At 46.7% G+C, this 27,146-nt stretch overlaps 3 protein-coding genes and 1 long non-coding RNA gene across 10 annotated transcripts; 3 read left to right on the top strand and 1 right to left on the bottom strand.

Moving 5' to 3' along the window:
- Positions 1-26,971, top strand: LOC117715419 (N-acetyltransferase family 8 member 7). 6 transcript variants are annotated; one of them, XM_076940020.1, is made up of 3 exons: positions 15,989-16,107; positions 24,287-24,379; positions 25,972-26,971. In XM_076940020.1, the coding sequence occupies exon 3, from the start codon at positions 26,044-26,046 to the stop codon at positions 26,725-26,727; it is 684 nt and encodes a 227-aa protein (XP_076796135.1). In that variant the 5' UTR covers positions 15,989-16,107; positions 24,287-24,379; positions 25,972-26,043; the 3' UTR covers positions 26,728-26,971. The 6 variants fall into 6 exon arrangements, with proteins under 6 accessions (XP_076796136.1, XP_034368110.1, XP_034368109.1 ...); XM_076940019.1 differs by having other exon boundaries at positions 24,287-24,432; XM_076940021.1 differs by lacking the exons at positions 15,989-16,107; positions 24,287-24,379 and adding an exon at positions 1-146.
- On the top strand, positions 4,455-6,000 carry LOC117715420 (N-acetyltransferase 8). Of its 2 annotated transcripts, none has more exons than XM_034512222.1 (2): positions 4,455-4,591; positions 5,171-6,000. In XM_034512222.1, exon 2 carries the CDS (start codon positions 5,242-5,244, stop codon positions 5,920-5,922), a length of 681 nt encoding a protein of 226 aa, XP_034368113.1. In that variant the 5' UTR covers positions 4,455-4,591; positions 5,171-5,241; the 3' UTR covers positions 5,923-6,000. The 2 variants fall into 2 exon arrangements, with proteins under 2 accessions (XP_034368113.1, XP_034368112.1); XM_034512221.2 differs by lacking the exon at positions 4,455-4,591 and adding an exon at positions 4,699-4,844.
- On the top strand, positions 16,060-16,823 carry LOC117715418 (putative N-acetyltransferase family 8 member 5). The gene has a single exon (XM_034512216.2). It carries the CDS (start codon positions 16,060-16,062, stop codon positions 16,741-16,743), a length of 684 nt encoding a protein of 227 aa, XP_034368107.1. The 3' UTR covers positions 16,744-16,823.
- Positions 19,721-25,116, bottom strand: LOC143443469 (uncharacterized). The gene is made up of 2 exons (XR_013112477.1): positions 24,222-25,116; positions 19,721-22,904 (listed from the first exon to the last, which is right to left on the bottom strand). It is a non-coding gene; the product is annotated as an uncharacterized LOC143443469 (long non-coding RNA).
- Positions 26,972-27,146: the final 175 nt, after the last annotated feature.

Genomic DNA, 27,146 nt, shown 5'->3' with positions numbered 1-27,146 from the left:
CATATCTTTGTCCAGCTTGCATCGTGGCAATCATTGAGATTGAGGCCTGTGTTCCTGAAAGCGTCGTCCCTGACACCAGCTGCCATACATATTGCCTGAAGCCTGTTCAACCCGGAAGTGGGTTCAAGGCGTCTTCAGTCCCCAAGGCAAGTAACATGATTTGAGTTTTTCTGGAAACATGAGATCAGTTTCCAGGATGTGGTCTGAGTGGAGCATCTTCAAAGAAGGCTGGGACCCAATTATAGTCTAATATGGCTAGCTCAGCTCTTCCCGAAGGGTGGGAAGAAGGGACCTATGCTATACAGGTGCCTGTACCCACTCCTGGATGGGCAGACGGGGTTGTTGGGTCACATGGTGAGCTAAGAGCAGCAGGAAGGTTCAGGGATGACTCAGATTGCCGAAGTCCACGTGGCGAGTAGGAATCGTGCCAGAAGAGCTGAGTGCAGACGCCTAAGAGCTAACTGGTGCCCAGGGTTTACAGAGACAGGAACCAGGAAGCCACTGTTGTAGGAACACAGGTTGAGATCTGTACTGGGAACGGGTAGCATTTGAGAAATGTCGCCTACCAAAGCATTGCCCGTGGGCCAAATGCTGCAGAGTTTCTTAATGTAAAAGGTTAATTTTATGTTGTAGAAATTTCATCAAGAAATAAGAAAAGAATTCAGAAGTCTGAAGCCAACAAAAAATGGAAGAGACCAAGCCTGTATGTACAGTGTTCTAAGGGACCCAGTGGGAGGAGCCACTTTGGTCCCCAACTGCACAAATAGGGGGGAGGACTGAAAGCTGAAGTCAGTCATTAGAGGCGGGACTAGAATGGGAACCCTGATGGGTTCTATCATAAGGTCTGCATTGCCTCCAACTTAAAGCTCCACCCTCAGCGCTTCTCTTAGGTCTGTGGAGCCTCAGGCATAGACAATTTAGGTCCTACCCTCAGCCTATAAATCAAGAAGTCCAAATAGAATTTCTCAGAAAGGCACACGCTCAGAATAGACATCTCCTTTGCTGCTCAGCTGACACTCAGCCTTATCTGTTCCACAATTTCAAGAGGCAAAACAAAAAAACCCAAACCCATTTGGGGTCAAAACGAGTAAAAGATCAAATAGGCTTAGCTGTTTTAGTATTACAGGTCTTAAGGATTTTATATAGAAAAGTGAACCTCAAAACTTGGCATAGCAACTTCACTAGAGACGTGGAATTTGCTTGGAGTTAGGGGGCATGACAACCTGAAACTACCAACTGTGAACTCAGCACTTGGTACAGTGAGTGGGTGCTGAGGCTGCTCTCAGCATCAAGAAAGCACAAGACCTTTGCACTCTCTCTGCTTTGCCTAGAAATCCCAAACTCCCCCTAGGGGGTTATCCCTACACTAATCATCAACTCCAGGTCATTAGAGACTAAGGCCAGAAAGAATTTATTACCTCCCAGGAGGAAGGGAAGCCTGGTTGGCCAGCTTCTTCCAGATGGATTCTGTCCCAGTCTGGAAGGAGTTTGTCTGGAAGCTTCCACTCTGGAAACTGAGGCTGAGGGCCAGACTGCAAGGGCTGAGGATGGGCAGGCACTAAAGCCTGTCCTCAGCTTGAATCTCTGGGAATATCCTCCACTCCACTGAACCATGCACAAGGACACAGATGTGTTGCTAAGTTGCAGGAATGTTGTGTGGGCTATCCTAATCTACTTCAGGCTCACTTCAGTCAGATCCTCCCCAGATGAACGACTCAGCAAAGAAAGCTGCTTGGTCATATAGGAGAGATCTGGAAGGTGTGTGTCCCAGAGGTAGCCAAACTCACCAAAGACCGAACTAGAACCACTTGTTGCCACAAGGTCACCACAATCCTGTACCGCCTCTGCCTAGGTCACGGTGGGAGTGGCGATGCTCTGGCTACTGATCCGTGATCCCTCTGGATTTCCATCTTTGTTGCCAAGAGAGGTTGTGTAAGACTGTTATGTAAGCCTTCTTCTTCATTTGCACCAGTTACTGGAAAGTGGGCCCTGTGTGCAGTAATACATACTTTATTTCAATGCCCTGAGATTCCCCAATGAACTGAACTTGTATTCGGAGAATCAGCCTCTGCTTGTGATTCTAGCTCTGTGAATGGGGGAGGGGGCTCCTAGTTCAGTCTCCCTACAGCTTCTTACTGTGGATACTACTGTGTACACAAGTTTGAACTTGGAACAGGGTGGTCACATGGTAAGAGTGAGGAAGGGGCCTGAGGAAGGGTGCTAGGGTTCACGCATGGGATGTTTAGTGCAGAAGGAGGGACAGAGGTCTCTGTTGCCTCTAGTTCCATCCCCTGTCAGAACAGCATAACCTCCCAGGAAGGTAACTGTGGATGTCAAGATAAAATTGGACTCCTATTAATTGTGCATCCCATAATCATTTGAACAGGATAGGTGTGGGGGTGGAATAGGACCCTCAATACTAAGACTCTGGAGCCCTGTCATCTTTACAAACCTACTTTTGAAAAAATCTGTTATTTTTGTGTGTATGGGTGCTTTGCCTGTATGTATGTCTGTGTACCACATGCATGAAGTGGCCGTGAAGGCAAGAAGAGCCAACACTCTTAATCACTGAGCCATCTCTCCAGCACTCTGCACCAAACCTACTTTTATATGGCTTATGTCTCCGCTGTAGGAAGTCTCAGGACTTCTGGGCACCCTGATGGTGGCCAGAGCACCGCCCCCTCCCATGCCTATATACACAGAAGACCTAGATCCTATTCTGGGTGCTTCTATCCTTTGCTGCATGGTATTCTTTCCTTCTTTTAGGGTGCCAGTGTACCCCATCTTGCCTTACATCTGCATCTCTATGTAGGTTTTCTTGGGTTCCCAGTAGTCCTTTATTTCTGTTGGGGTGCTTATGTTATTGAATTCATGGTGGCTTACACTCTGTCTCAGGTACAAACAACATTGAATTATGATGGTAGGTCTCTTGGGACCCTGGTTCTCCCACCCTTTCTCCCTGAGGGCCTCCACCCATCCTGGAGCATGTACACCCTTGATACCATAAACCTCTCTATGGGTCACCAGGAATGCTGTTGCCAGGAGCCATCAATATCTGCAGAGTACCAGCTACCTGGGATCACAATGGCTTGAATCTCCAGCAATCTGGTGTCTTTGGCACTGAACCTTTTTAAGATGACAACGAACTGTCCCTTAACAGCAAATGCACACTTCCTATCCTCAGGAGATACAAGTGAACTTGAGACTGACCAGCTGTCACTGACACTGGGACACTGAGGCAGAGGGGAACTAGGCTTCAGCTCTCATTGTCTTAGGATGGCATTTGGTGGAAGGAAGCTCATCCTGTGCTCAGAATGGCAGGAAAGTCCACAGTCCAACCCTCCTTCAAGTCTCCTGGGGGATTTAGACTCCTGGGCTTTGAGAAAACTCCAGTGAACACTGTGCACATAAAGACACAGAGGGCAGGAAAAGTCACAAGCTCCTGCTCTGCCACTTGACCTGGATTTTGGTTTTTGTTTCCTTAGTGTCCTGTAAGGCACGCGCACGTGCACACATACACACACACACACACACACACACATCAAATATGATGACTTGAACTAGAGTGGTCCTCAGTTGGTGGAACTTTTTTTACTTTCACATCAAATATTTGAAATCATTAACCCAGTCCACATTTTAAGCCACACTGTGTGGCCACAGGAGTGGGGATGGCGTCCACCTATGAGCAACCCCTAGAGCTCATGCAGGTACCCTTGTCCAGGTCTGTTGTGTGCTGGGCACAAAACGATGGGAAGGTGAGAACGGGGACAGCATGTCCGTGAGGGCCACCCAAACCCATTGCCAAGGAGCAGGCACACTCAGCACTGAGGCTGTTTTCCCGGAGCCCACAGACTTGGGTTCTTGCTTGTAGCATGTGAGGTCAAAGGTCAAAGGGAGTGCCTCCAGTTCTAGTTTCCTCCTAGCAGGTGCATGCAGAGACCAAAGTGGGCATCGGAGGGAACTAACTGTGACAGGACACAGGCTGTGGGCAGGAAGGGCCAAGGAGATGAGCTGCAGCCTCCCACCAGAGTAATGACCCTTGAGCCATCCCAGATGCCCCTCCCTTCCAGGTTAATTCTGTGGAGATCTCAACCTCAGATAGACTTTGGCTCCCTGCCTCGTCACAACCCAACTCTTTCGCCAGGGTCTATGGTTATCAAACACCCAGGTGCTAGCCAATGAGACCTCTACCAGGGTAAGCCCAGGGTGAGTTGCACTGTCCCAAGGTTCACCTAACAGGTATGTCTTAGGCTTCAGGCAGGACCAAGAATCCTGGGCAAGAGATGGTATAACATGAAGAAGCCATGAAGAGAGATGGCTGCCTTCCATAGGAGCAAGAGCTATCGCAGACCTTGCTTCTCCATGTTAGTCTTGTGAGGATCATAAAGTAAGTGCATGAGAGTGCCTTCTTCTGTCACATTCCAGGTCTTGACCTCTGGTTTATGATTATCCAGGAGCCAGCCAATGAGGCACTAGACCAAGTCTATTTCCCAGAGGTGGGGCAGATCCCGGCAGGTTCTGGTTGTCACCAGTGACTGAGGCCATTCCGGACACTCAGCTGTAGTAGCAGCTAAGAGGACAGAGAGACAAGGTTGGTATTTCTGGGTGTCTAGAATTCCACAGCCTTCCTGGGTGTTCAAGGGTAGGGTGCCTGGGGCTTGACCCTTGCCTTTTAGTGGATTGAATTGTTCTAACCAGGGGAAGAAGATTTACTGAAACTTGCTATTGGGAGCATGGGATTCTGGTATTTATAAATCCTGAAGAGGAAACACAACTGGGAACCACATCTTCCATCCACGGGGGTACCATCTCAGTGTACCACAGATTGAGGAGCCTGTAACTGGGTAAGGAGAGAGGAGGAGAGAGGACTGTACATGTCTATGCTGTAACAAGCTTGTAGTATTAAATCCCCCAAATCACTCCAGAAACCAGGTATATTTTACCCTGAGCAGTAGATGAGCACACACAGGCTCAGAGAGGTTGACATGCCCAGGTTCACTGACTTGGCAGGGGAGGAGTCCAGGGTATAATCTGGAAACTGACATCTACTCCCAGTGTTGGTGTTCTGCTCCCTCCTGGGTGGTCATGGAAATCTCTGGGGCTGGAGGCTGGGAGCTGGGTGGTGAGTAGAGGTTTAGAAGATGCACCTGGCTTCCTTTGTATCCTGTAGGGCTACGAGGCAGCAATATAAACAGATCTGGTGTCTCTCGTGGATGCTGAGATTCGAGACGAAGTTCTCCCATGGCTTCTTTTCACATCCGCCAATTCCAGGAGAGGGATTACAAACAGGTCGTGGATGTCTTCTCCAGGGGCATGGAGGAGCATATCCCCACAGGCTTCCGCCACCTGCTGACACTGCCCCGAACCTTCCTGCTGCTAGCTGGGGTGCCCCTTGCCATATTCCTGGTGTCTGGCTCTAGGCTCCTGGCTGTTGTATGCATCTTCTTTCTGCTCCTATTCTTGGTGTTCCTTGCCAGCAAACCCTGGAAGGATTATGTGTCCAAATGTTTACACACAGACATGGCTGACATCACCAAGTCTTACCTGAATGCACATGGCTCCTTCTGGGTGGCTGAGTCTGGGGGGCAGGTAGTGGGCATTGTGGGTGCTCTGCCAGTCAAGGATCCTCCATTAGGGAGGAAGCAGATGCAGCTCTTTCGCCTGTCTGTGTCCTCACAGCATCGAGGACAGGGGATAGCAAAAGCGCTGGTCAGAACTGTTCTCCAGTTTGCACGGGATCGGGGCTACAGTGATGTTGTCCTTGAGACTGGCCTTTTGCAGCAAGGTGCTGTGACTCTCTACTACAGCATGGGCTTCCAGAAGACAGGTGAATCCTTCATGGACATACTCACATGGCTTGTGGATGTTTCTCTAATTCATTTTATATACCCACTCCCTTCTGCTCAGAAACATGAGTTGTGATTTTTCTCTGTGTATCTGTCAGCCTCTAGTTCACTGTGCTGTAGGAACAAATGACTGCCGTATTGCAGTGGAAAATCACACAGTTGTCTTTGTGGTTCTCATTGTGTTCCTGCCTGTTTGGTGGTCAGTGAAGAACGAGGGCAAACGAAGTGCTCTGATACCTTTCAAATGACTTCTGACAGAGGGGCAGCACTGGCCACTGGTTCAGTGGGATGGTTTTCATGGCCCAACTAACGTGTGTAGTTCCTGCTGGCACTGGCTAGATTCAGCCTATGGGCCAGTGTGAGTCTCTGGAGGATATGTGGGCCCAGAAAGAGGGTGTAGAATTGGAGACTATAACTTCACCTCTACCACTTCTTGCAACTGAAGCTAGACCCATCCTGCATCCCAAAGGTCCAGAGCTCAAGAAGTGTAGGTTCCCCAGGCATGATAATTCCATCCTACTAGTCTTCAGTACATTGCCTGACTTCATGCCATTTCGTCTCTACCACGGCAGTGCCATTAGGTGTATAGGTGTCCAGGGTTCCCTCATAGAATCGCTTGTGACATGCAGGAAGCACCAGGGCTACTCTTCAGCCTGTCATTTCATTCTGGTCACAGATATCTCTTCTGAGGGATTTGATGGGTGACTGTCATCCTGCCAACTTGCCTTGTCACAGGCCCATTTATCTTCTTGAAGTCCTTTTGCCAAGTCATGGAGTACTTCCAAACCCAAGTAACTTATCACCTGGGACTATGGACCACAGTCTGGTCCCACACAACGCTCTTTGCCTTCCCCTGCCCTGCAACAAGGCTGCCCTTCCCTCTTGAGCGCCATCCCTTCTTCAAGCCTGCTTCCCGGTGCTTGTCTGACAACTCAGCCATCTATATCTGCTCTCTGTCCATTCCGTCCAGGCCACTGTCCAAACCAAGTGACTTATTGACTCTTGATATCTGCATCAGCGTCATACTCAACTGCAGGCCTCTCAAGACAGCCCGATATCAGGGAAGTGTGGGGTTTGTCTTCCTGAGTCTCCTGCTTTCCTCATACAGTAGGGTCAGGGCTTCCAGGGACACCTCCAGAGACAGAGAGGCAGGCCTGGTGATCTGGCTTAGTGGTTATGAGCAATGACTATTCTTACATAAGATCTGGATTCCATTTCTAGCCTACATGATGGCTTACAACCATTAACCATTCAGGGGATCTGGTGCTTCTTCTTCCGGGGCACCAGGCACATTCTAATGATCCTTGTCCTTTGAAGTACATATGTAATAGCATGAGAATGTTTTTAAATATTTAGGACACACATGGACCGTGGATAGTGGAGATCAAATGGGAGTTGTAGGGAAGGACAGCAAGAAAATGAAAGCTTTCATAGTGACATGATGGGGAGACTCGGGTGCCTGAGGACAATACCTACAGCTCCAGTTCCTCACTGGTGTGGATCCGTCAGGGCCTGGGCTTTTGCCTCTGATGTGTAACTTTTCCTGTGGAGGCATGAAGATACATCCAGATACTGCGATGATGAAAGAAATGAGTCCTTCCATGCTCTGTGACGAACCAATGTGCTTATTGACCTTTCTTAGAGCATCATGGGTACTCAGGCAACTATATAACCAGAAGCCCACCCCAACATAGTAATGACTGATGAGAACTCACTGGAAGAGTTCCTGCAGACTATTGCATGGCGAAGGATCTGTTCTCCTTGGCAATTGTTAACTGCTTATATAACGTTAGAGATGGGCCTCTGAGTCTTTAAGATTTTTTTAGGATTTCATGATCTTCTCCTTTGCTTCCACAAAGGGGGTGGGGTGGAGTGGAGGAAACTGTTTAACACAAACGTGAACATTAATGTCTCTGTCCCAAAGCAAGTACCAACCTGTGTGCATTTGTTCTGGAAAATTCTGTGTTCAGAAATATGGGATTGGTATTTGAGATGCTATGTGAAGGAACTCCAGGGAGAGTTGGAGTCAGACTCTTACCGTTGTGTTCCTGGCTGCTTGTTCTCTGAGGCCAAATCTACATAGTCCAGTAGATAGGACCAGCTCTGCTCTTCCAGGAAGGTGCAGAGGAGAGGCCTGTGCTGTGGGGAACCTACACCCGAATCTGCATGTATAGACTTCATCAAGAATTAAGAAAAGGATTTACAGCAGTCTAAAACCACAGTGAGAGAAAAAAAAGAAAGAAAGAAAGAAAGAAAGAAAGAAAGAAAGAAAGAAAGAAAGAAAGAGCCGGGCGGTAGTGGTGCACGCCTTTGATCCCAGCACTTGGGAAGCAGCAGCAGGCAGATTTCTGAGTTCTACAGAGTGAGTTCCAGGATAGCCAGGGCTACACAGAGAAACCCTGTCTCAAAAAAACAAAACAAAAAAGCAAAACAAAAAAGAAAGAAAGAAAGAAAGAAAGAAAGAAAGAAAGAAAGAAAGAAAGAAAGAAAGGAAGGAAGGAAGGAAGGAGAAGAAAAAAAAGAGACCAAGAAAGCTTAAAGACCTGTGTGTCCAATGCTCTTAGGGACTGAAGGACAGTATCCAGATCTACTGAAAAGTGCAGCCTTGGAGGTTGGTGAAGTGGAATGGAGACAGGTAGAATCCTGAAACCTATTGACTAGCCAGTCTAGCTGAATCAGTGAGCTGCAGGTTCATTGAGAGATCCTATCTCAAAATTGATCAGAGTGACACCTGACATCCATCTGGGGCATATAGAAACAGAAACACGTGGTATGTGCGGATGTACCTACATGCACTACATGCATACATAACAACACACACACACACACACACACACACACACACACACATATCCCAGCTGAGGACCCCCTATGTAGGCCTTTTCTACTCACCATAGTAGGGCTATACTATGTGTTCCAGGGAGCTTAGGTTGCAGTTTGCAGCCTCAGTAAGGATTGAGCAGTTCAGAGATGACTGAAGAATGATAATGAATCCCAGGAACTGACCAACTGTGTGAATAACCACTAAGGCAAGATGGGGAGGTGCTGTTAGCCATTACCCAGAAGAGCTAAGCAAATGGCATGGCAGGGGCCCCACTGGGGACAAGATTAGGAAAAGGTAAGTGTTTAGAGCCAAGCGTTATACACCCTGGCCTAGGGTCCAACTCCTGTCCAGGACCTATAGATGTCACAAAACCAGAGCCTTTGCTGATCTCAGGCCTGTGTTCCTTGTGGAGGTTCACATGTGTCCCTGGGGACTCTTGACCACTAGGAAGATGAAAAGGGAACTCAAAGACTCTCATGCAGTTCAGCTAGGATCTGAGCACAACTTGATAAGGTGACCTTTTATGATGTTCCAAACACCTTGGCCCTGTCCTTGGTCTTAATCCTGTCTTGTTTGTGAATCAGGCGTGACTGAGTAAAAAAGCCTGTGTGAGGGAGGGGTAAGCCATAAGGCCCCACTGTTTGAGGCTTGTGAGAAGTTTCCTGATCAATGGCATTAGCTCTGGAATTCTCTATCAACTCCTTCTCCATCTTGTACCTAGGTGAAAGTGACATATTCTTCCCCCCATGGTCATCTTCATCAGATCCCAGGGGAAAGACCTCAGACTCAGACAGTGCCACAACTCCAATACAAAACAGTTCCTTCTAGCCCCTAACTTCTCCCCAAACGGAGGTCCATCCTGGGACATTTCTTTGTGTTATGTTGCCAGTCTTGTCTGGTACAGGAAGGAACAGGCTAGCACTTAGCCTTCTAGGAGGTCAGAACCACCTTGTAGGTGACCATCTGAAAGAAGATACTGAGTTCCTTGAGAAGTCAGCACGTGTGTACAGCTGAAAGAGGCTTTGTCGACTGTTAGATAAATGCATATCTCCAAGAAGAGGAAACGTTTTTAATTTTAATTTTTTTTTTTTTTTTTTTTTTTTTTTTTTGGTTTTTCAAGACAGGGTTTCTCTGTGTAGCCCTGGCTGTCCTGGAACTCACTCTGTAGACCAGGCTGGCCTCGAACTCAGAAATCCACCTGCCTCTGCCTCCCAAGTGCTGGGATTAAAGGCGTGCACCACCGCCACCCAGCTTAATTTTTTTTTTACTTGTTCACTTTACATCCCATTCACTGCCCTGACCTCCCGCTCACCTCCTCCCATCCCTCCTCCCCTTCTCCTCTGAGTGGGTGGGGGCCCCTCTGGGTATCCCCCCACCCTGGCACTTCAAGGAGGCTAGGTGCTTCCTCTTCCACTGAAGCCAGACAAGGCAGCCCAGCTAGAAAAACATATCCCATGTACATACAGGGAACTGCATTTGGGATAGCCCCTCCTCCGTTCCAGTTGTTTGGGAACCACATGAAGACCAAGCTGCACATCTGCTACATATGTGTGGGAGGCCTAGATCCACCCTGTATATGTTGTTTGGTTGGTGGTTCCGACTCTGAGAGTCCCAAGGGTCCAGGCTAGTTGACTCTGTTCTTCCTGTGGAGTTCCTATCTCCTTAGGGGCTGCAATCCTTTCTCCTGTTCTTCTATAAGAGTCCCCAAGTTCCATCCACTGTTTGGCTTTGGGTGTCTGTGTCTGTCTGAGTCAGCTTCTGGGTGGAGCCTCTCAGAGGACAACATGCTCCTGTCTGCAAGCACAGCAGAGCATCATTAGTAGTGTCAGGGATTGTGTTTGACCATGGCTGGGTCTCGGGTTGGGCAGGTTATTGCTTGGCCGTTCCCTCAGTCTCTGCTCCCTCCTCCATGCCTGCATTTCTTGTAGACAAGATAAATTTGGGGTTGAAAATTTTGTGGGTGGGTTGGTGTCTCTATTGCTCTACTGGAGTTCCTGTCTGGGTATAGGAGTGGCCTGAGAAGAGGAAACTTTTAATGCTCTGGGAGTCAGGAGGAAGGGTGCTATGAAGCAAATATAAGCAAAGAGTATAATGATATCCATGCATTGAAATAACATAACAAAATCCAGTTTTATATGCTTTTAAAAACGTAAATAAAAAGACAATGTCCTAAGCACAGGGAGAATAAACAATTGTCCTCTCTACTTTAAAACAATAAGAGAGATGTCCACTTCTTTGTTTTTCTTTTTGACTTACCCTGCTTCTGAGACCTGGACTTCCTTGTCAGATGTCTAGGACTTCAGGGATCAGTTGATTATTTAGCTTCTACTTCTGAGGCAAATATCCATGTTGTCAGTTTGTAAGGAAGAATGTTTTATTTTGGCTCACAGTTTCAGAGAGTTCAGCCCGTGGTTCTTCAGCCCTATCAGTTTGGCCTATGGTAAGGAGACTGTTGTGGTGAGGTGCTTCTGGTTATAGCATGTCTTAAATACAAATAGAGGGTGGTTTGCTGCAGTCATAACGACTACACCACTAATAAGCCAGCAACTAGTTGAAAGTGTAAAACTGCCGACCTAAGGTAGCCTGAAAGTAGAAAGAGAAAGGAACAGGTTAGAGACCTAGTGTAACCTAGAACACACCTCCAATGACTGTCTCCTAAAGAATCTACAACCTCCCAACAGCATCACCAGCTGGTGACAAAGCCTTCAATAAAGGAACATTCCAGTTCTAAACTGTTATCTAAGCCCAACCCTGAGACTATAAATGAATTTTTCTCTTAGTAATTACTGAAATAATTAGCTTGGTTAGTATATTTTAGAAATCTACATGTTCATTTCCAGAAAAAAAAAATCATAACTTTGAGGGAGTGGAGCTAGCTGAGATAGCTTAAGGTCCTGGATTATTCATACTGTCACCTTACCCAGGTAATTTAGTTTAGGTGGGCTGGCTAGTTGAGTCTAAAGAAGGCTGTCAGAGTGATCACCAGACAGTCTCGGACTTCATTGTTATCTGCATTCCATGATACCCCCTCCATCCCCAAGATAGTAGACTTTGCCACGTTGAGGAAAGAACTGGACAGGAAGGAAGCAGAAGGAAGTGATATGCAAATTCCCAGAGAGGAAATGGGCTTCTTCCTCTTTATTGGTCCATTCCTCTCCACTCTTGCTGGGCAGCTCTCATCTCCAGAGCAACAGTGGATAGAGAATGTGTCCCACTTCTGCTCTTGGCCAAGAACACACAGCTCCTTTGTTGCCCAATCAATACTCAGCCTTCCCAATGGCTCCATAATTCTGAAGGTGTAAAAGGACAGACACACTGGGTCGCCAGATGTCCAAAAGATAGAAAGAGCTTAACTCTTTAATCATAAACACCTAAAAAATTCAGTATGTAGAAAATTAACCCAGAAATTTGGTACAGGCACATCATCAACTTCACCAGAGATGTGGGATCTGCCTGCAGTTAGTCCTGATCACATCCCCATAAACATGAACTTTAACATTTAGAAGCGTCTGAGCCTTGCGCACACTTGAGCACAAAGTCTGCTCCACTCTCTGCTATGCTCGGAATTTTCAGACTCCCTAAAAGTGGTTTTGGGGTGCCTTGTTTCTTCCTCCCCACACACTTGTCTTCACATTCATATCATAATCCTCAGATCATGAAGGATTTCTCTCCTGTCCAGGGGCAGAGAAGCCTTCTCAGCAAGTTTCTTCCAGACAGGTTTATATTCTGGTCCAAGACTAGAGTCCTGGGTTTGGTTGGAAGCTTCCAAACTCAGGGCTGGACTAAGAGGACAGGCACTGAAGCCAGTTCCTATCTCAGTGTTATGAATGTCCTTACCCTGCTGAACTGTGCTAGGACACTCCAGTTACTCTGTACATGTTGTCAAAATCAAACCCCAATCACTTGTCAATTTTCCTAGCCAATAAATACGTCAATTTTAAAAATGCAGTTGACTGTAAGGGAAATATATCAAGATCATGTGCCCTAAAGCAAGAAATGCTAAAATTCCTGCTGGAACCACCCTGGCACAAAGGCCACCACAGGCGCACCACTCTGCCACGTTACCTGCCCAGTGACTGTCAGTTTAAGATGGGAGTGGTGCCACTGTGACTATTGATCCTTGAGCTGCATTTTTAATGACTGTGGTCAAGAGTTGCTGTTTCACTCTTATATAATCCTCCCTGGGATCCTTAAACCCTCTTGTGCCTCACCCGTTGAGATGCTTACGGGGTTTCCCATGGCACACAGATAGGGCAGTAATGCTCTGATTCCTCACTGACCTTTGCTCATCTGTTTTTTAAAGACTTTAAAAGTATGGTGTGTGTGTGTGTGTGTGTGTGTGTGTTTACAAGCATGCGCACATGCACTCTCTTGAAGCTGGAGTCACAGGCTGTTGTGGGCCACCCAAGATATAGGTTCAAGGAACCCATGTCTTCTGGAAGAACATGACTCCTAAGAGCTTCTTTTTCTCCCCATACAGGTACCTTCATTTATTTAGAGGACAGGCACTGAAGCAAGTTCCTATCTCAGTGTTATGAATGTCCTTACCCTGCTGTCGTTTTTCCAGTTCTTCCAGATGTTTTCACAAATTCTTATTATACCCCAATGTTAGTACTGTATGAAGAAACAATTTTTTTTACAAAGGATAGGCAAGACCTCTGAAGGCTCACTGCTGGCCCTTTCAAGAAAACTTCACTTGGTCTAGTGATTCAGTGGTTGAAAAGACACTAAAAATAAATTAGCAATGTCTAATAACAGTAAGGAAAGATTCTGTGGTGGTCTGAATAAGAATGGCCCCAATAGACTCATATATTTGCATTCTTGACTACCATGGAGTGGAACGGTTTGGGAAGGATTAGGAGGTGTGACCTTATTGGAGTAGGTATGGCCTTGTTCAAGGAGGTGTGTCACGGGGGAGGGGGGCTTCAAAAGTGACAGGGCCAGTCTGTCTCTCATCCTGCTGCCTGCAGATCAGGATGTAAAGCTCTCAGCTATTGCTCAGCGCTATGCCTGCCTGCTTCCCACCGCGATGACCATGGACTAATCTTCTAGAACTTTAAGCAAGCACCTAATTAAATACTTTCTTTTTACAAGAGTTGCCAGAGTTGTGGTGTTTCTTAACAGTAAAGAACACTGACTCAGACAGCCACATGTTGGGAGCACAGGGGTCTTTTTGCCCACAGATCACTAGGAAAACCGGGAATATTCAACAGACAGGAGCCTCTCCTCAACAGAGCAGATTAAAATGCCTGTTTTCCTGACCAGAAAGCTGAGAGTAGATATTGTTTTTGTTTTGGTTTTTGGTTTTTGGTTTTTTTTGTTGTTGTTGGTTTTTTGTTTGTTTGTTTGTTTGTTTGGTTTTTCGAGACAGGGTTTCTCTGTGTAGCCCTGGCTGTCCTGGAACTCACTCTGTAGACCAGGCTGGCCTCGAACTCAGAAATCTGCCTGCTGCTGCCTCCCAAGTGCTGGGATCAAAGGCGTGCGCCACCACCTCCTGGCAAGAGTAGATATTGTTAATGACGTGGTGACCTTTACTGCTATCTGTAGCACCAGACCTCACCCACTTTTTGCTATAGAGGCAGACCTCCCCAAGAATGTTTATCCCAGAGTCTATCTCTAGCTCCCAGTTAATAGAACCCATCCTTGGGGGAAATGTCACATGTACTTTATGGCCTGCTGACCTCTATGCTGTCTTGGTCAGAGACCACAATAGAGTCAAGTCTCTTTAGCTATAGAGCCCACCTTTGTGACCACATGTACTTTGTATAGGAGTTTCTAAGTAGTCACACTGTCAGCTTTATTGCACACCTGAAATGGGACTGACTATTGCCTGGAAACTTTTCCCCAGATTGCACTGTGTTTTAAATATGGTGACAATGAACTGTCTGCCACCAGACTCCCTGAGTCTGAGCCAGGTTGGTGAAATCAATCTGAACCGAATTTTCATTCTCATCTTTTCTGGGTTCATTCCCTACCTGAACACCTGCAGGGGCTCCTTCAGCCACCCTTGGACAGGTTGTCTGAGAGGAATAACAAAGGACACTGGGCAAGCCACAGTGGTCAAGCCACTAAGCAACATTTGTCCATGCCTTGTACTTCAGTTCCTGCCTCCAGGTTCCTGCTCTACGTTAACTCCTGCCTTGGCTTCTCCCAGGGATGGAGAATTCTCCCTGTGAATGGAATGTATAACCCAAATTAACTTTCTCCTGCCCAAGATAGGTTTTGGTCATGATGGTTATAACAGCAATAGAAATCAAACTAGGATAAAGGGCTCTTCAGTGTCTCAATGGTTGAGATCAAATGCCTTCCAGAAGCTCACAGGCACAGCTTCTGGTGTTCTGTCAACCTCTTCCTTAGGCCTGCTTGAGCCTGTCATCTAGATATGGCTACAATAATCCCATGGTGATCGCAAATCAAATGAACAAGGACGCCCGCCATTATCGTATTTCAGCCCTTAACCTTTGGTTTATGATTACTCAAGAGGCAGCCAATGAGGTGCCAGGCTGAGTCTGCTCCAGCACTCAGGCAGCCAATGAGGTGCCAGGCTGAGTCTGCTCCCCAGCACTCAGGCAGGCTCTAGCGTATTTTCTTTGCAAGGCATTTGGAGGCTGAGGCTTTCCTGAACACTTTCAGCTCTGAGGTACCAGGTGAGAGGATAGAGGGTCAAGGCTGGGCAGGAGGTCTCTTGTGGACCTGCAGTCTGACAACCTTCCTGGGGATTTAAGGGTGGGGTGATGAAAATGACTTTTTGCCCTTTGGGCAGATTAAGTCATGCCAACAAGGCAGAATAGGGTTTTCTGAAACGTGCTCATGGGAACATGGGATTCTGCTGTCTACAGACCCTGAAGAAGAAACCAATAGCAGGAGACACCACCTCCTCCTTCCAGTGTGCCATATTAAGGTATCAAAATACCAGAGAACCAGATAACTGGGTTAGGAGGGGAGAGGGAAAAGGCCCAAATTATGTCTCTGCTGCATATAGATCACCATAGTAAATCCTGAAGGCAACCTAGAAACCAGGTGTTATTTCCATGTTCTATGATAAACACACGCAGGCTCAGAGGGGCGAAGTGACATGTTCATGGTCAGTTGGCTAGAACCTGGGGATTAATCAGGTGTTGCTGACCCAGTGCTTTTTCTCAGTGGTGTTCTGCATTCTCTTGTATGATACAAGAAGACACACCCTTGAGCAAAGTTTATATGGCTCCTGGGAGGCTGGGGGCAGGGTGGAGGGTGCAGAAATTCATGTGACACTCTCTCTCTCTCTCTCTCTCTCTCTCTCTCTCTCTCTCTCTCTCTCTCTCTCTCCTGCAGGGCTCAAGGAAGGCGTGAAGAAAGGTCTAACTCTCTCTTGTGATTGCTGATATTTGAGACCCACAAGTCTCCCCCATGGCTCCTTATCAGATCCGCCAGTACCAGGAGAGGGACCACAAACAGGTTGTGGACTTGTTCTCCAGGGGCATGATGGAGCACATCCCTGCCACCTTTCGCTATGTGCTGCTGCTGCCCAAGACCCTCCTGCTTTTATTTGCAGTGCCTCTGACCATAGTCCTGGTGTCTGGCTCCTGGCTGCTGGCTGTTATGTGCATCTTCTTTCTGCTCCTACTCCTGCGGCTCCTTGCTGGAAAGCCCTTCAAGGAGTATGTGGCCCTGTGTTTGCAGACAGACATGGCTGACATCACCAAGTCTTACCTGAATGCACATGGCTCCTTCTGGGTGGCTGAGTCTGGGGGGCAGGTGGTGGGCACGGTGGGTGCTCTGCCAGTCAAGGATCCTCCATTAGGGAGGAAGCAGATGCAGCTCTTCCACCTGTCTACATCCTCACAGCATCGAGGACAGGGGATAGCGAAGGCACTGGTCAGAACTGTCCTTCAGTTTGCACGGGACCAGGGCTACAGTGATGTTGTCCTTGAGACCAGTATCATACAGCAAAGTGCTATAGCCCTCTATGAGGCTATGGGATTCCAAAGGACAGGAAAATACTTAGAGAGCGGCATTGTTAAATGGTTACTTGAATTTTCTATAATTCGTTTCATGTATTCTTTTCCTTCTACTCAGGAACATGCACTATAACCTTATTTCTTACCATATAGGTCAGGTTCCAATTACTGTACTGTAACAAATAATAAAAGCATATTTTCATGCTTACTGTATTACTATCTATTTGACAGTGTTAGGGTGACAGAGTTGAGGCAATAAAAGCACTGTTTCCACTAAGGTCACCTTCCTAAAGGTGGCAGGTTGGTGGCCACTGATGAAGTGGAACTGGTTTTCATGACCTGAACAGGATGTGTGGCCCCCTACTAGCATAGGCTAGACCCAATCCCTTGGACTAGTATCAACAAGTGGAGGCCAAGCATGGAGTGTTCCCCCAGGTCCAGAAAGAGGATGTGTGACAGGAGAGTGTCCCAGACATACGGCTCTTGGGTCTAAGGCTGGCACCATTCTCTGTCCCAAGAAACAGAACTTAGGTGCCTTAAGCTTGACCTTGCCATCCTGCAAGACTCAAATACATGGATGGGGTGGGGTCAGTCTTAGTACTGCTGCCCAAGACACTGCTTCTCTTCCTTACACCTTTGTCTCCAGCAATGCACTGTCATTTGGTGTCTTGTAGTGAGATTTTGGGTTCTTTAAAAACACAGAAATGTTATGGGAATGTTTTTGTTTTAATCACAGGTATGGGATATGAGGCTGCTTCAGATTGTCCACAGCAGCTGACTGTGATTTGCCTCGTGCTCTGGCAGGAGCGTAATTTTGTCAGCTGTAAATAATTTCTGCAAATGTATGGTATTTGGAATTCTGGGGATTCTTGAGAGGGTAAATAAGCGTCAAAGCCCAAAGAGGAATTGTGGATGCTGCTGCTGCTCCTGTTGCTGTTCCTGCTGCTCCTCCTCCTGCTCCTCCCACTGCTCCTCCTGCTGCTGGTTGGTGGTTGCTGGTTGAATGTATCCCCACAATGAAGATCAAAGTTGCCCCAAGGAACTTGGCACCTCCTAACCAGCAAGAAGTAGTCTAATGATATTGACACCCCCTTAACCCTCTAGCCTTTCTCTCCTATCTTGTGTTGGAGGGTTGTAAGGGATGAGGCTGGAGTAGACTGGTAGGAAAAAGGAACCCATAAAGTACCCAACAAACAGTGCAGCTAGAGTGGCTTTCATTGTATCACTTCAAACCCAGTGGGTCCTTCAATCAAGGGCGTCTAGGTTCCCCTTGTTTGGTAATGTGTGATCTCCAGGCAGTACTGAGGCTACTATTGCCCAGCCATGGTGTTGCATCCTGCTGGTAGCCGTCACCCAGGGACCTGACTGACAACTCCCTGCTGTCCTGCCAACTGGCCTTCTCAGCTTCATTTTGCTTCATGTAGGCTCTTTGGCAAAAGATGGAGTGATTCTGAGTCCGAGTAACTTGCTTCCCAGCAGCAGGTGCCTCTCATGTGCCGTGCACACAGTTCTTGCTCCTTGCTGTGTTGCCAAGCACCAGTTGCCTCCACAGCCCTATGCCCTCCTGTCTCTCGTAACTCAATCATCCAAGTCTGTTCCTCTATCCATCCTAACCAGGCCACTGTCCACGGTGTGTATCTTTACCTTGTACCCTGTATCAGTTGAATTTTCTATTGCAGACCCTTTAAGACAGCCCTGTGTGCCAAGGAAGGTGCTGAACTTACCTCCTCGAGTCTCTTTCTCTCTCTGCTTGCACCATCTTTCCCATGCAGGAAGGCCTGGTCTAGAGAGCCATAGGACAAGACATAAGGGAGGTTCCCTAACCAGTTCCCTGTACTTTGTGATGTATAGACAACAGCAAGGAAATAGCCCCTGTCTTCCATAGCATGTATGGGATCAGGATGCTGGGAGCATATTCCAGAGAAGGCCAACAGGACAAGGAAAATTGTCGTGGTGAGATCAGTAGGAGTCCTGGGCAGGTGGGACCACCATGGGAGGCATCAGTCCCTCAGGGATAGAGCTCCACGGAGCTACAGATGCTCAGGGTGTATGATTTCTGGGGAAACGTGAAACCAATATCTTTCCCCTAGAGAGGTCACAGTGCACCGTGATGCATTTACTGGAGTTATTTATGGGAGCACCCATGAGGGGTTACTGATGGGCACATAGGAAGAAGCTTCAGACAGAATGGTAACCAAAAGCCAGCTCTACACAGATAACAATTTATATATGCTTCATGTCTGGGTCTTCAGCACGCCCTGCATTACAGAGTCTTCTTCCTAGCAATGACTGTTAACTGCTAGTGTAAGCGTTGGGAGGGGTCCCATGGATCTTAGGGGTTTCATGAGCCTCCCTTTATAAATATAATATAAATATAAGAAAATATTTCAATCTGGACGGAAAAGCTACACAATGTTACATCCCTTCACACAGTAATTTCTTTCAGCTCACTCTTCCTTAATGTTTCTTGAGCCACATACAGGGTGATATAAATGTCAACAGTACAGGCTACAGCAAAAGGTACATATTCTCTGTTGTTTGACTGGTTATGAGTCTCCACTGTAACCATTGCCTACTAAAAAACAAAAAACAAAACAAAACAAAACAAAACAAAAACACTCCTCTCCACAACTGTGCGTAACAGCCTCAGACATCTCTGGGTGTGAACAGAAATGTTTAGAAGGTGACTTATAAACATACAACATCCACTTAACAACAACAAAATAACAATACCCTCCTTTCTAGAGCCCATGACTGTAGGAAACCTGAGAATTGGCTCAGGACACCCGAGGACCAAGTTCTTAGCACAAAGGAGATTTATTTGCTTCAGAAGGACAAAGGGAAGGGACTAAGAGACAAAGACAGAGCCAGGCAGTGGTGGTATATGCCTTTAATCCCAGCAGAGGCAGGTGGATTTCTGAGTTGGAGGCCAGCCTGGTCTACAGAGTGAGTTCCAGAACAGAGGGGTGGGGGTGGAGAGATAGAAAACTGGGGAGAAGAGTAAAGGAACAAAGGACAGGAAAGAAAGGGGGCAAAGGGGAAGGGTAATGGGTATCTGTCCCAGCAGGAGGAGGAAGTGGCCAAATAAGGAACTAGACCTCGGTGGCTAGTTTTAGAAATGCAATCTAATGGTTTTTAGCAAGGCAGAGAGAATGGGGGAGAAGGGCAAGGCCAGCCAGAGCCATGCTCGCCATGCTTGAGCTGACCAGAGTCCCTTCAATGACTAATCCAGTCAACGTTTCCAGCTTACTAACACTGCCAAATGTGAGTTGTCTCCTGTGAAGTATGTCTTAAATACAACCAGAAGACGTAGATAACAACTGTGGCACTATCACATTGTCTCAGTTAGGGTTACTATTGCTGTGACAAAATACCACGACCAAAAGCAACTCGAGGGGAAAGAGTTTATTTGGATTCCATATCATAGTCCATTGGGGGAAGCCAAGGCAGGGATTTAACTGAGGTGGCTGGAACCGGGAGGCAGGGGCTGATGCAGAGGCCATGGAGGAGTTCGGCTTACCAGCTTGCTCCTATGGCTTGCTCAGCCTGCTTTCATCTAGATTCCAGGACCACCAGCCCAAGGATGGAGCCATCCATAATGGGTTGGACCCTCTTCCATCAATCACTAATTAAGGAAATGCCCTATAGGCTTGTCGGCCTATAGCCTCATGGAGGCATTTTCTCAATAGAGGTTCCCTCCTCTCAGATGACTATAGCTTGTGTCAAGTTGACATAGCACCAGCCAGCACACCTATCATCAAGTCTATCTTGATTATCAGATTATAGAATTACTGTTAACAATTATCCTCCAGCAGCCAGCATAGCAATTTGGCTCTGAAAAATGAAATCTGAAAGGGAAAGACTTTTCAACTTAAGTCCCAGCCTTATTGTCCATGCTCTGTAATGAAACCATCCAGCACCGCCATCAGTGGTGGCTCGCCACCAGTTCTGCCACCCAACAAACAGCAACCATAATAGCCTATTTCTTATAAATATTCTTAGATTATTTATTTTTATGGGATTGTTTTGCCTTCATGTATGTACGTGTACCATATGTGTGCCTGGTGTCTCAGAGGTCAGAAGAGGTTGTGAGCTGCCATTATGGGTGCTATTACAGAACCCAGGTCCTCTGTAAGAACAAGTGCTCTTAACCCCTAAGCCATCTCTCCAGCTCCTAATACCTGTCTTGCATAGGAAATCAGACTTCCCTGGCCAACAATTTATAGGAAGCCATTCCTCACACTGGGGTCTTTACTCAATAACCTTGTGGCTCCTGGCAGTGTCTTCTTTACCCACACAGGTACCTTCATTGAAGTTATTTTACTTCTCTGGTCCTTGTTCTTCCAGATACTTAAAATTTAAGACACTCAAATGCTAGAACTATATGACAAAGCTTTGCTCGCAGTAGATGTGCAAGACCTCTGAAGGTTCACCACTGTCCTTCTAAGAAAGTTTCTTTCTTTCTTTTTTTTTAAATAAATTTATTTATTTTGGTTTTTCGAGACAGGGTTTCTCTGTGTGGCCTTGGCTGTCCTGGAACTCACTCTGTAGACCAGGCTGGCCTCAAACTCAGAAATCCGCCTGCCTCTGCCTCCCAAGTGCTGGGATTAAATGTGTGCACCACCACTGCCCGGCCTAAGAAAATTTCAATAAATACAATACAATACAATACAATACAATACAATACAATACAATACAATACAATACATTCTAGTACTCTTAACATGAGTCAGCAACTAAGTCAGTTATTCAAACATTTCATATGGTTTAAGACAACATAAAAATACCTCATTGCAGCTGGGTGTGGTGGTGCACCCCTTTAATCCCAGCACTCAGGAGGCAGAATCAGATGGATCTCTGGGGGTTCAAGGCCAGCCTCGTCTACACAGTGAGTCTTGGACAGCCAGGACTATTACACAGAGAAACCATGTCTCGAAAACAAAAACCCAAAAACAAAAACAAGCAAATAAACAAAACACCTCATTGCTTTTGATCAATTGTTTGCTCAAAAAAGCAATGTTGGATGTAGTAGCAGAATTGTGTGTGTGTGTGTGTGTGTGTGTGTGTGTGTGTGTGTGTGTGTGTGGTGCAGGACCTCTACAGCGCACAGCCATTCTCCGTGAGACACTTGCTTCGTCTTTGAGATTCTTTCCTGGGCCACCTTGCATCTCTACCCTTATTAAAGTCAGCATGGCTGTCTTGAGCTACTTGCCAGGCTACAACTTGAAGGCCTTCCAGAAGCTCACAAACATAGCTTCTTTTTGGTCAACCTTTTCTTTACATGTTCCAATCTAACACAAGTCCTTCCATATTTATATTCAACCGATCAAGACAGAGTCTTTCATCTGATTTCCCTTTCCTTGATCATTTTCTGATTTCTTTATGATTCCCATTTACATGCCAGTTTAAATAATTCAGATATACCAAAACCTCTTCTGTCATGTAAAGATCATGATCTACCAGGGTGCCCAGCAAAGCTACTGAAGCCAGTCCTATCAGTGGGGCATCCAACACCAAGGTAATCATGACACGTTTTTCTATAATCAGTTCTATTGAGGCGGTAAGCATAGAGAACAGTTTAGCAACCTGAGACTCCACTTGGCTTGGACTATACATGCATCTTCCTTCTAACAATGCCCTTGACAATCTGGGACCCTCACCTGCCTGTAATCTGCACATATGTCCTCTCCTAACTATATGTGGCAACCTAAGACCCCTACTCCCATTGAGATGAATATATTCCTCACTCTAAGTGAATAAATTCCAATACCCCTAAGATTTGCTAGAGTCACTTTTGTGGATACTTTCCATCGTGGTATATTCTGAGATATCGCCTGTGTAAGGGAGAGGGTGTCAATTCAGCCCAGAGTGGTTTTGGGGAACATGTATAGTGAGACAAACTATGTCATGTAAGTGAACTTTTAGAGATAAACTATCTAATTACATAATTGATTATGTATATCTAAAATCAAATGCATCATGGGAAGGGTCAAGACAAGGTTATATAATTCCAAACTGTCAAATAGAAAACCATTGCTTCTATGAGTGTGTTTAGCCCTTGATAAATGCCAGCGGTCAAAGCATTGTCAATGGACAAAATGCTACAAAGTTTTACACTGAAAATGTTAACTTACATTTTATAGGTTTTGTCACTGTAAACAATAAAACAATTTAGAAGAATCTAAATTCACATCCGTGATCAGTGGGAGTAGAGAGAGCAAGCTGTGGGCGCAGTGTTCTTAAGGGTCCTGTGGGAGTGTCATGGCCCACTGGGAGCTGCCACTTTGACCCCACCTGTAAAAATATGAGTAGAAGACAGAGAGCTTAAGTTTTCTCTTGTCACTACTGGAAACAAAAGAGCTTTTCTAGAGTCTTGTCTAAATCTGAATGTTCATTTCCAGAATAATCAACCCCCTGAGAAAACTAAACTCTCGGAGACAGCTTATACATTAACAGATGTATACGATGGCATTAACTCGGGTTCTGTTTGGAACTAGAAAGGCTGCCAGAGTGCCCAGCAGACATCTATAACTTCATTGTAAAGCACTAGAATTCTGATGACACCCCAGCCACCCCAAGACTCTTATCATTGCCATAATGAGAAAAAGAAAGAATTGTATAAAGAGGGGACAGATGTGGTGTGTAAATTCTGGGAAAATCTCTACTCATCCCCAAGAAGATGATTTCCCATCTCTTCTCTAGGCTACCCCTCTCTTCAGTTGTATTTTATACTCTCCACTACAGATGACAGTGGGTATAGAGGTAGATTTGGGAGCATCTCCTACTTCTGCTTTTGGCCGAGAATGCAAGTCAACCTTGCTGCTCAACCAACACTCAGCCTTCTTATTGGACCCACAATTTCAGGATGGAAAGAGAACCCATTTTTGGAGTTCAAACCAGCAATCAATAAAATGGGATCAGGTTTTTTTAGTATCACAGCTCTTGAGGAAAATGACAACAAAGAAAATGAACCCAGAAATGTGGCACAGACAAACCAGCAACTTCACCAGAGACGTGGATCTGCTTGGAGTTAGGGGGCATGACAACCTGAAACTACCAACTGTGAACTCAGCACTTGGTACAGTGAGTGGGTGCTGAAGCTGCTCTCAGCATCAAGAAAGCACAAGACCTTTGCACTCTCTCTGCTTTGCCTAGAAATCCCAAACTCCCCCTAGGGGGTTATCCCCACACTAATCATCAACTCCAGGTCATTAGAGACTAAGGCCAGAAAGAATTTATTACCTCCCAGGAGGAAGGGAAGCCTGGTTGGCCAGCTTCTTCCAGATGGATTCTGTCCCAGTCTGGAAGGAGTTTGTCTGGAAGCTTCCACTCTGGAAACTGAGGCTGAGGGCCAGACTGCAAGGGCTGAGGATGGACGGGCACTAAAGCCTGTCCTCAGCTTGAATCTCTGGGAATATCCTCCACTCCACTGAACCATGCACAAGGACACAGATGTGTTGCTAAGTTGCAGGAATGTTGTGTGGGCTATCCTAATCTACTTCAGGCTCACTTCAGTCAGATCCTCCTCAGATGAACGAGTCAGCAAAGAAAGCTGTTTGGTCATATAGGAGAGATCTGGAGGGTGTGTGTCCCAGAGGTAGCCAAACTCACCAAAGACCAAACTAGAACCACATGTTGCCACAAGGTCACCACAATCCTGTACCGCCTCTGCCTAGGTCATGGTGGGAGTGGCGATGCTCTGGCTACTGATCCGTGATCCCTCTGGATTTCCATCTTTGTTGCCAAGAGAGGTTGTGTAAGACTGTTATGTAAGCCTTCTTCTTCATTTGCACCAGCTACTGGAAAGTGGGCCCTGTGTGCGGTAATACATACTTTATTTCAATGCCTTGAGATTCCCCACTGAACTGAACTTATATTCGGAGAATCAGCCTCTGCTTGTGGGTCTAGCTCTGTGAATGGGGGAGGGAATGCTCCTAGTTTATTCCAACACACACACACACACACACACACACACACACACACACAGAGCTAAATGCTACAAATACTGGCTTCACCCTAGGATGAAAGCCATGAGCTGAGGGCCTAAGTGGGTCTCTTCCACAGGGACATTTTTACATAGAAGGGTGTCTTTCTAAGTCTGGGGCCTGAGAAGACTCATGCAGCATGGTAGGCTCACCAACACATGGCTGAGGAAGGGATAGAGAAGTCAGTGAAGACCACCAGGAGCCATTAGAAAAGGAAGCAAGTGCAGCCTGGGCAGGGAGAAGCCCACCAATGAAGGATCTTGTTCTTAGGTAGTAGATGTACACTCCTGTGTGCGACAAGTGAGCTCAGGGGGAGGGTCAGAATCCCTGGGCTCAACATAGCAGGGGAGCAGGAAGCAGAGGGGCCTCAGAGAGGGGCAAGAGTGCTAGGAGAAACTAATGCCCCCGGAGGGGACACGGAGGTGAGGTGCAGGCCTTCCACCATGACGGTAATGACCCCTGAGCCATCTCAAATTCTGATTCCCTTTCAGGCTCATTCTGTGGCGGTCACCAAGTTGACTAGACCGGAATGTCCCTCTTCACAGCCCAGCTACTTGGCTCTGTGGTTTATAATTATCAAACATCCAGCTTCTAGCCAATGAGGTTTCTACCAAGGCTGCTACCTCCATAAATGGCAGGTCACAGATTAGTTTCACAGTCAGTCACAAGCACAGCACTAAGACCGATCTAGACCCTTAGCTCTGAGCAACTAGGTGAGTATATTTGGGGGCAAGGTTGGGGAGGGTGTCTCTGCATTTCTCTGGAGTATCAGGACTTTCTTGTTCATGTTTTCTCAAAAGTCTAAATGTTCAGAGTTGAGGGGAAATGGCTTTGTTGAAACTCGTTCTTGGAAATCCTGGATTTGCAATGTACACACTCTAGAGAAAGAGTGATCAAAGGGGCTCGACTTGGAGATCTGGCTGACACAGGGCATTATCACAATGCTCCAAGAAATTTAGAGAGCCAGTAATAGGGCCAGGAGGGTAGAAGTGAAGGGGGCCACCAGTGCTTCTAGGGGAGTCTAGAAGGCAAATGTTTCTTTACCACATTCTGCAGGTGAAGAAATAGGTCCAGAGAGATTAAGTGATATGCCCAGTGTCACTTAATCCAGTCAGGCAGAGAAAATAATATTCCAACTAGTGTGTCTGGCCTTATGGTTTCTTCCTGTGATAGTTTTCCTCTTAGGTCACACACACACACACACACACACACACACACACACATCACACACACACACACACATCACACACATCACACACACACATACACACACATACACACACATACCACACATACACACACACACCCTTGAGCAGGTGAATGGCAAGCTGGAAACTTGGTTGGGGGACTTACATGGTTTCTTTTCTCTTTTTCAGAGTTACAGGGAAACATACAGTCAGAAGTAGCTGTGTCTTTGGCCTTTGAGATCTGAGACCCAGAAGTCTCCCATGGCTCCTTATCGTATCCGAAAATACCAGGACAGCGACCACAGGAGTGTGGTGGATTTGTTCCGCAGAGGCATGGAGGAGCACATCCCCGCCTCCTTCCGCCACATGCTGCTGCTGCCCCGAACCCTCCTGCTCCTACTCGGGGTCCCTCTTGCTCTATTCTTGGTCTCAGGCTCCTGGCTTCTGGTTCTTCTGTCCATCCTTACCTTCTTTGTCGCCCTATGGCTCCTTGCAAGATACACTTGGGAAAAGTATATAACAATGTGTTTGCACACAGACATGGCTGACATCACCGGAACCTACTTGAGTTCTCCTTACTCCTGCTTCTGGGTAGCTGAGTCTAGAGGTCAGACGGTGGGCATAGTGGCTGCGCTGCCGGTGAACAATCCCCTCCTGCAGAAGAAGCAACTACAGCTACGTCACCTCTCTGTGTCCTTGGAACACCGAAGAGAGGGGATAGGGAAAGCTCTGGTCAGGACTGTCCTCCAGTTTGCACAGATGCAGGGCTTCAGTGAAGTTGTCCTTGCCACCAGCATGTTGCAGTATGCAGCCTTAGCTCTCTATCAGGGCATGGGCTTCCAGAAGACTGGCGAGACTTTCTTCACCTTTATCTCCAGACTAAGGAAATCTCCAATGATACAGTTAAAGTATTGCCTCGCTTCTCCTCTGGAAGGGGACCTGTGAGCTCTCTCCTGTGGGCACCAGTCAGGATCTAATTGCTTCTCTAATAGTAACAAGCAAATGCAGCTACTTCAGGTGCAAACCACTAACCCTTCCTCTTAAGTACATCTGAATAAATGTGGTTGTGGTTGTTGTTGGGGCAATGGCAACTCTGTGTTAGTCATGTTTTCTGAGGCATCCTTTCGCTAACACTACAGTCATGTATAAAAAGTAACACAAAATAATAAAATTTTACTTAGCTTGTGAATCTTTGGCTCATCTACCAAGCTTGGCAGGACAGCTGTCAGGGTCTCAGGACATCTTGGCTTGGCTGAAGCATATTACCTCATTCTAGCAGACTGGCTCAGGCAGGGCTTGAGGATTTTATAGTCACGAAAGCAAAAGCATGAGGAAGTGAAGACCTTTCTCAAACCCTGAAGGTG

The sequence above is a fragment of the Arvicanthis niloticus genome, chromosome 9, assembly GCF_011762505.2.
Source record: "Arvicanthis niloticus isolate mArvNil1 chromosome 9, mArvNil1.pat.X, whole genome shotgun sequence".
NCBI classification, from domain to species: domain Eukaryota; kingdom Metazoa; phylum Chordata; class Mammalia; order Rodentia; family Muridae; genus Arvicanthis; species Arvicanthis niloticus.
Note: the sequence above shows the minus strand (reverse complement) of the source record. Positions and strands in the feature narration are given on the sequence as shown.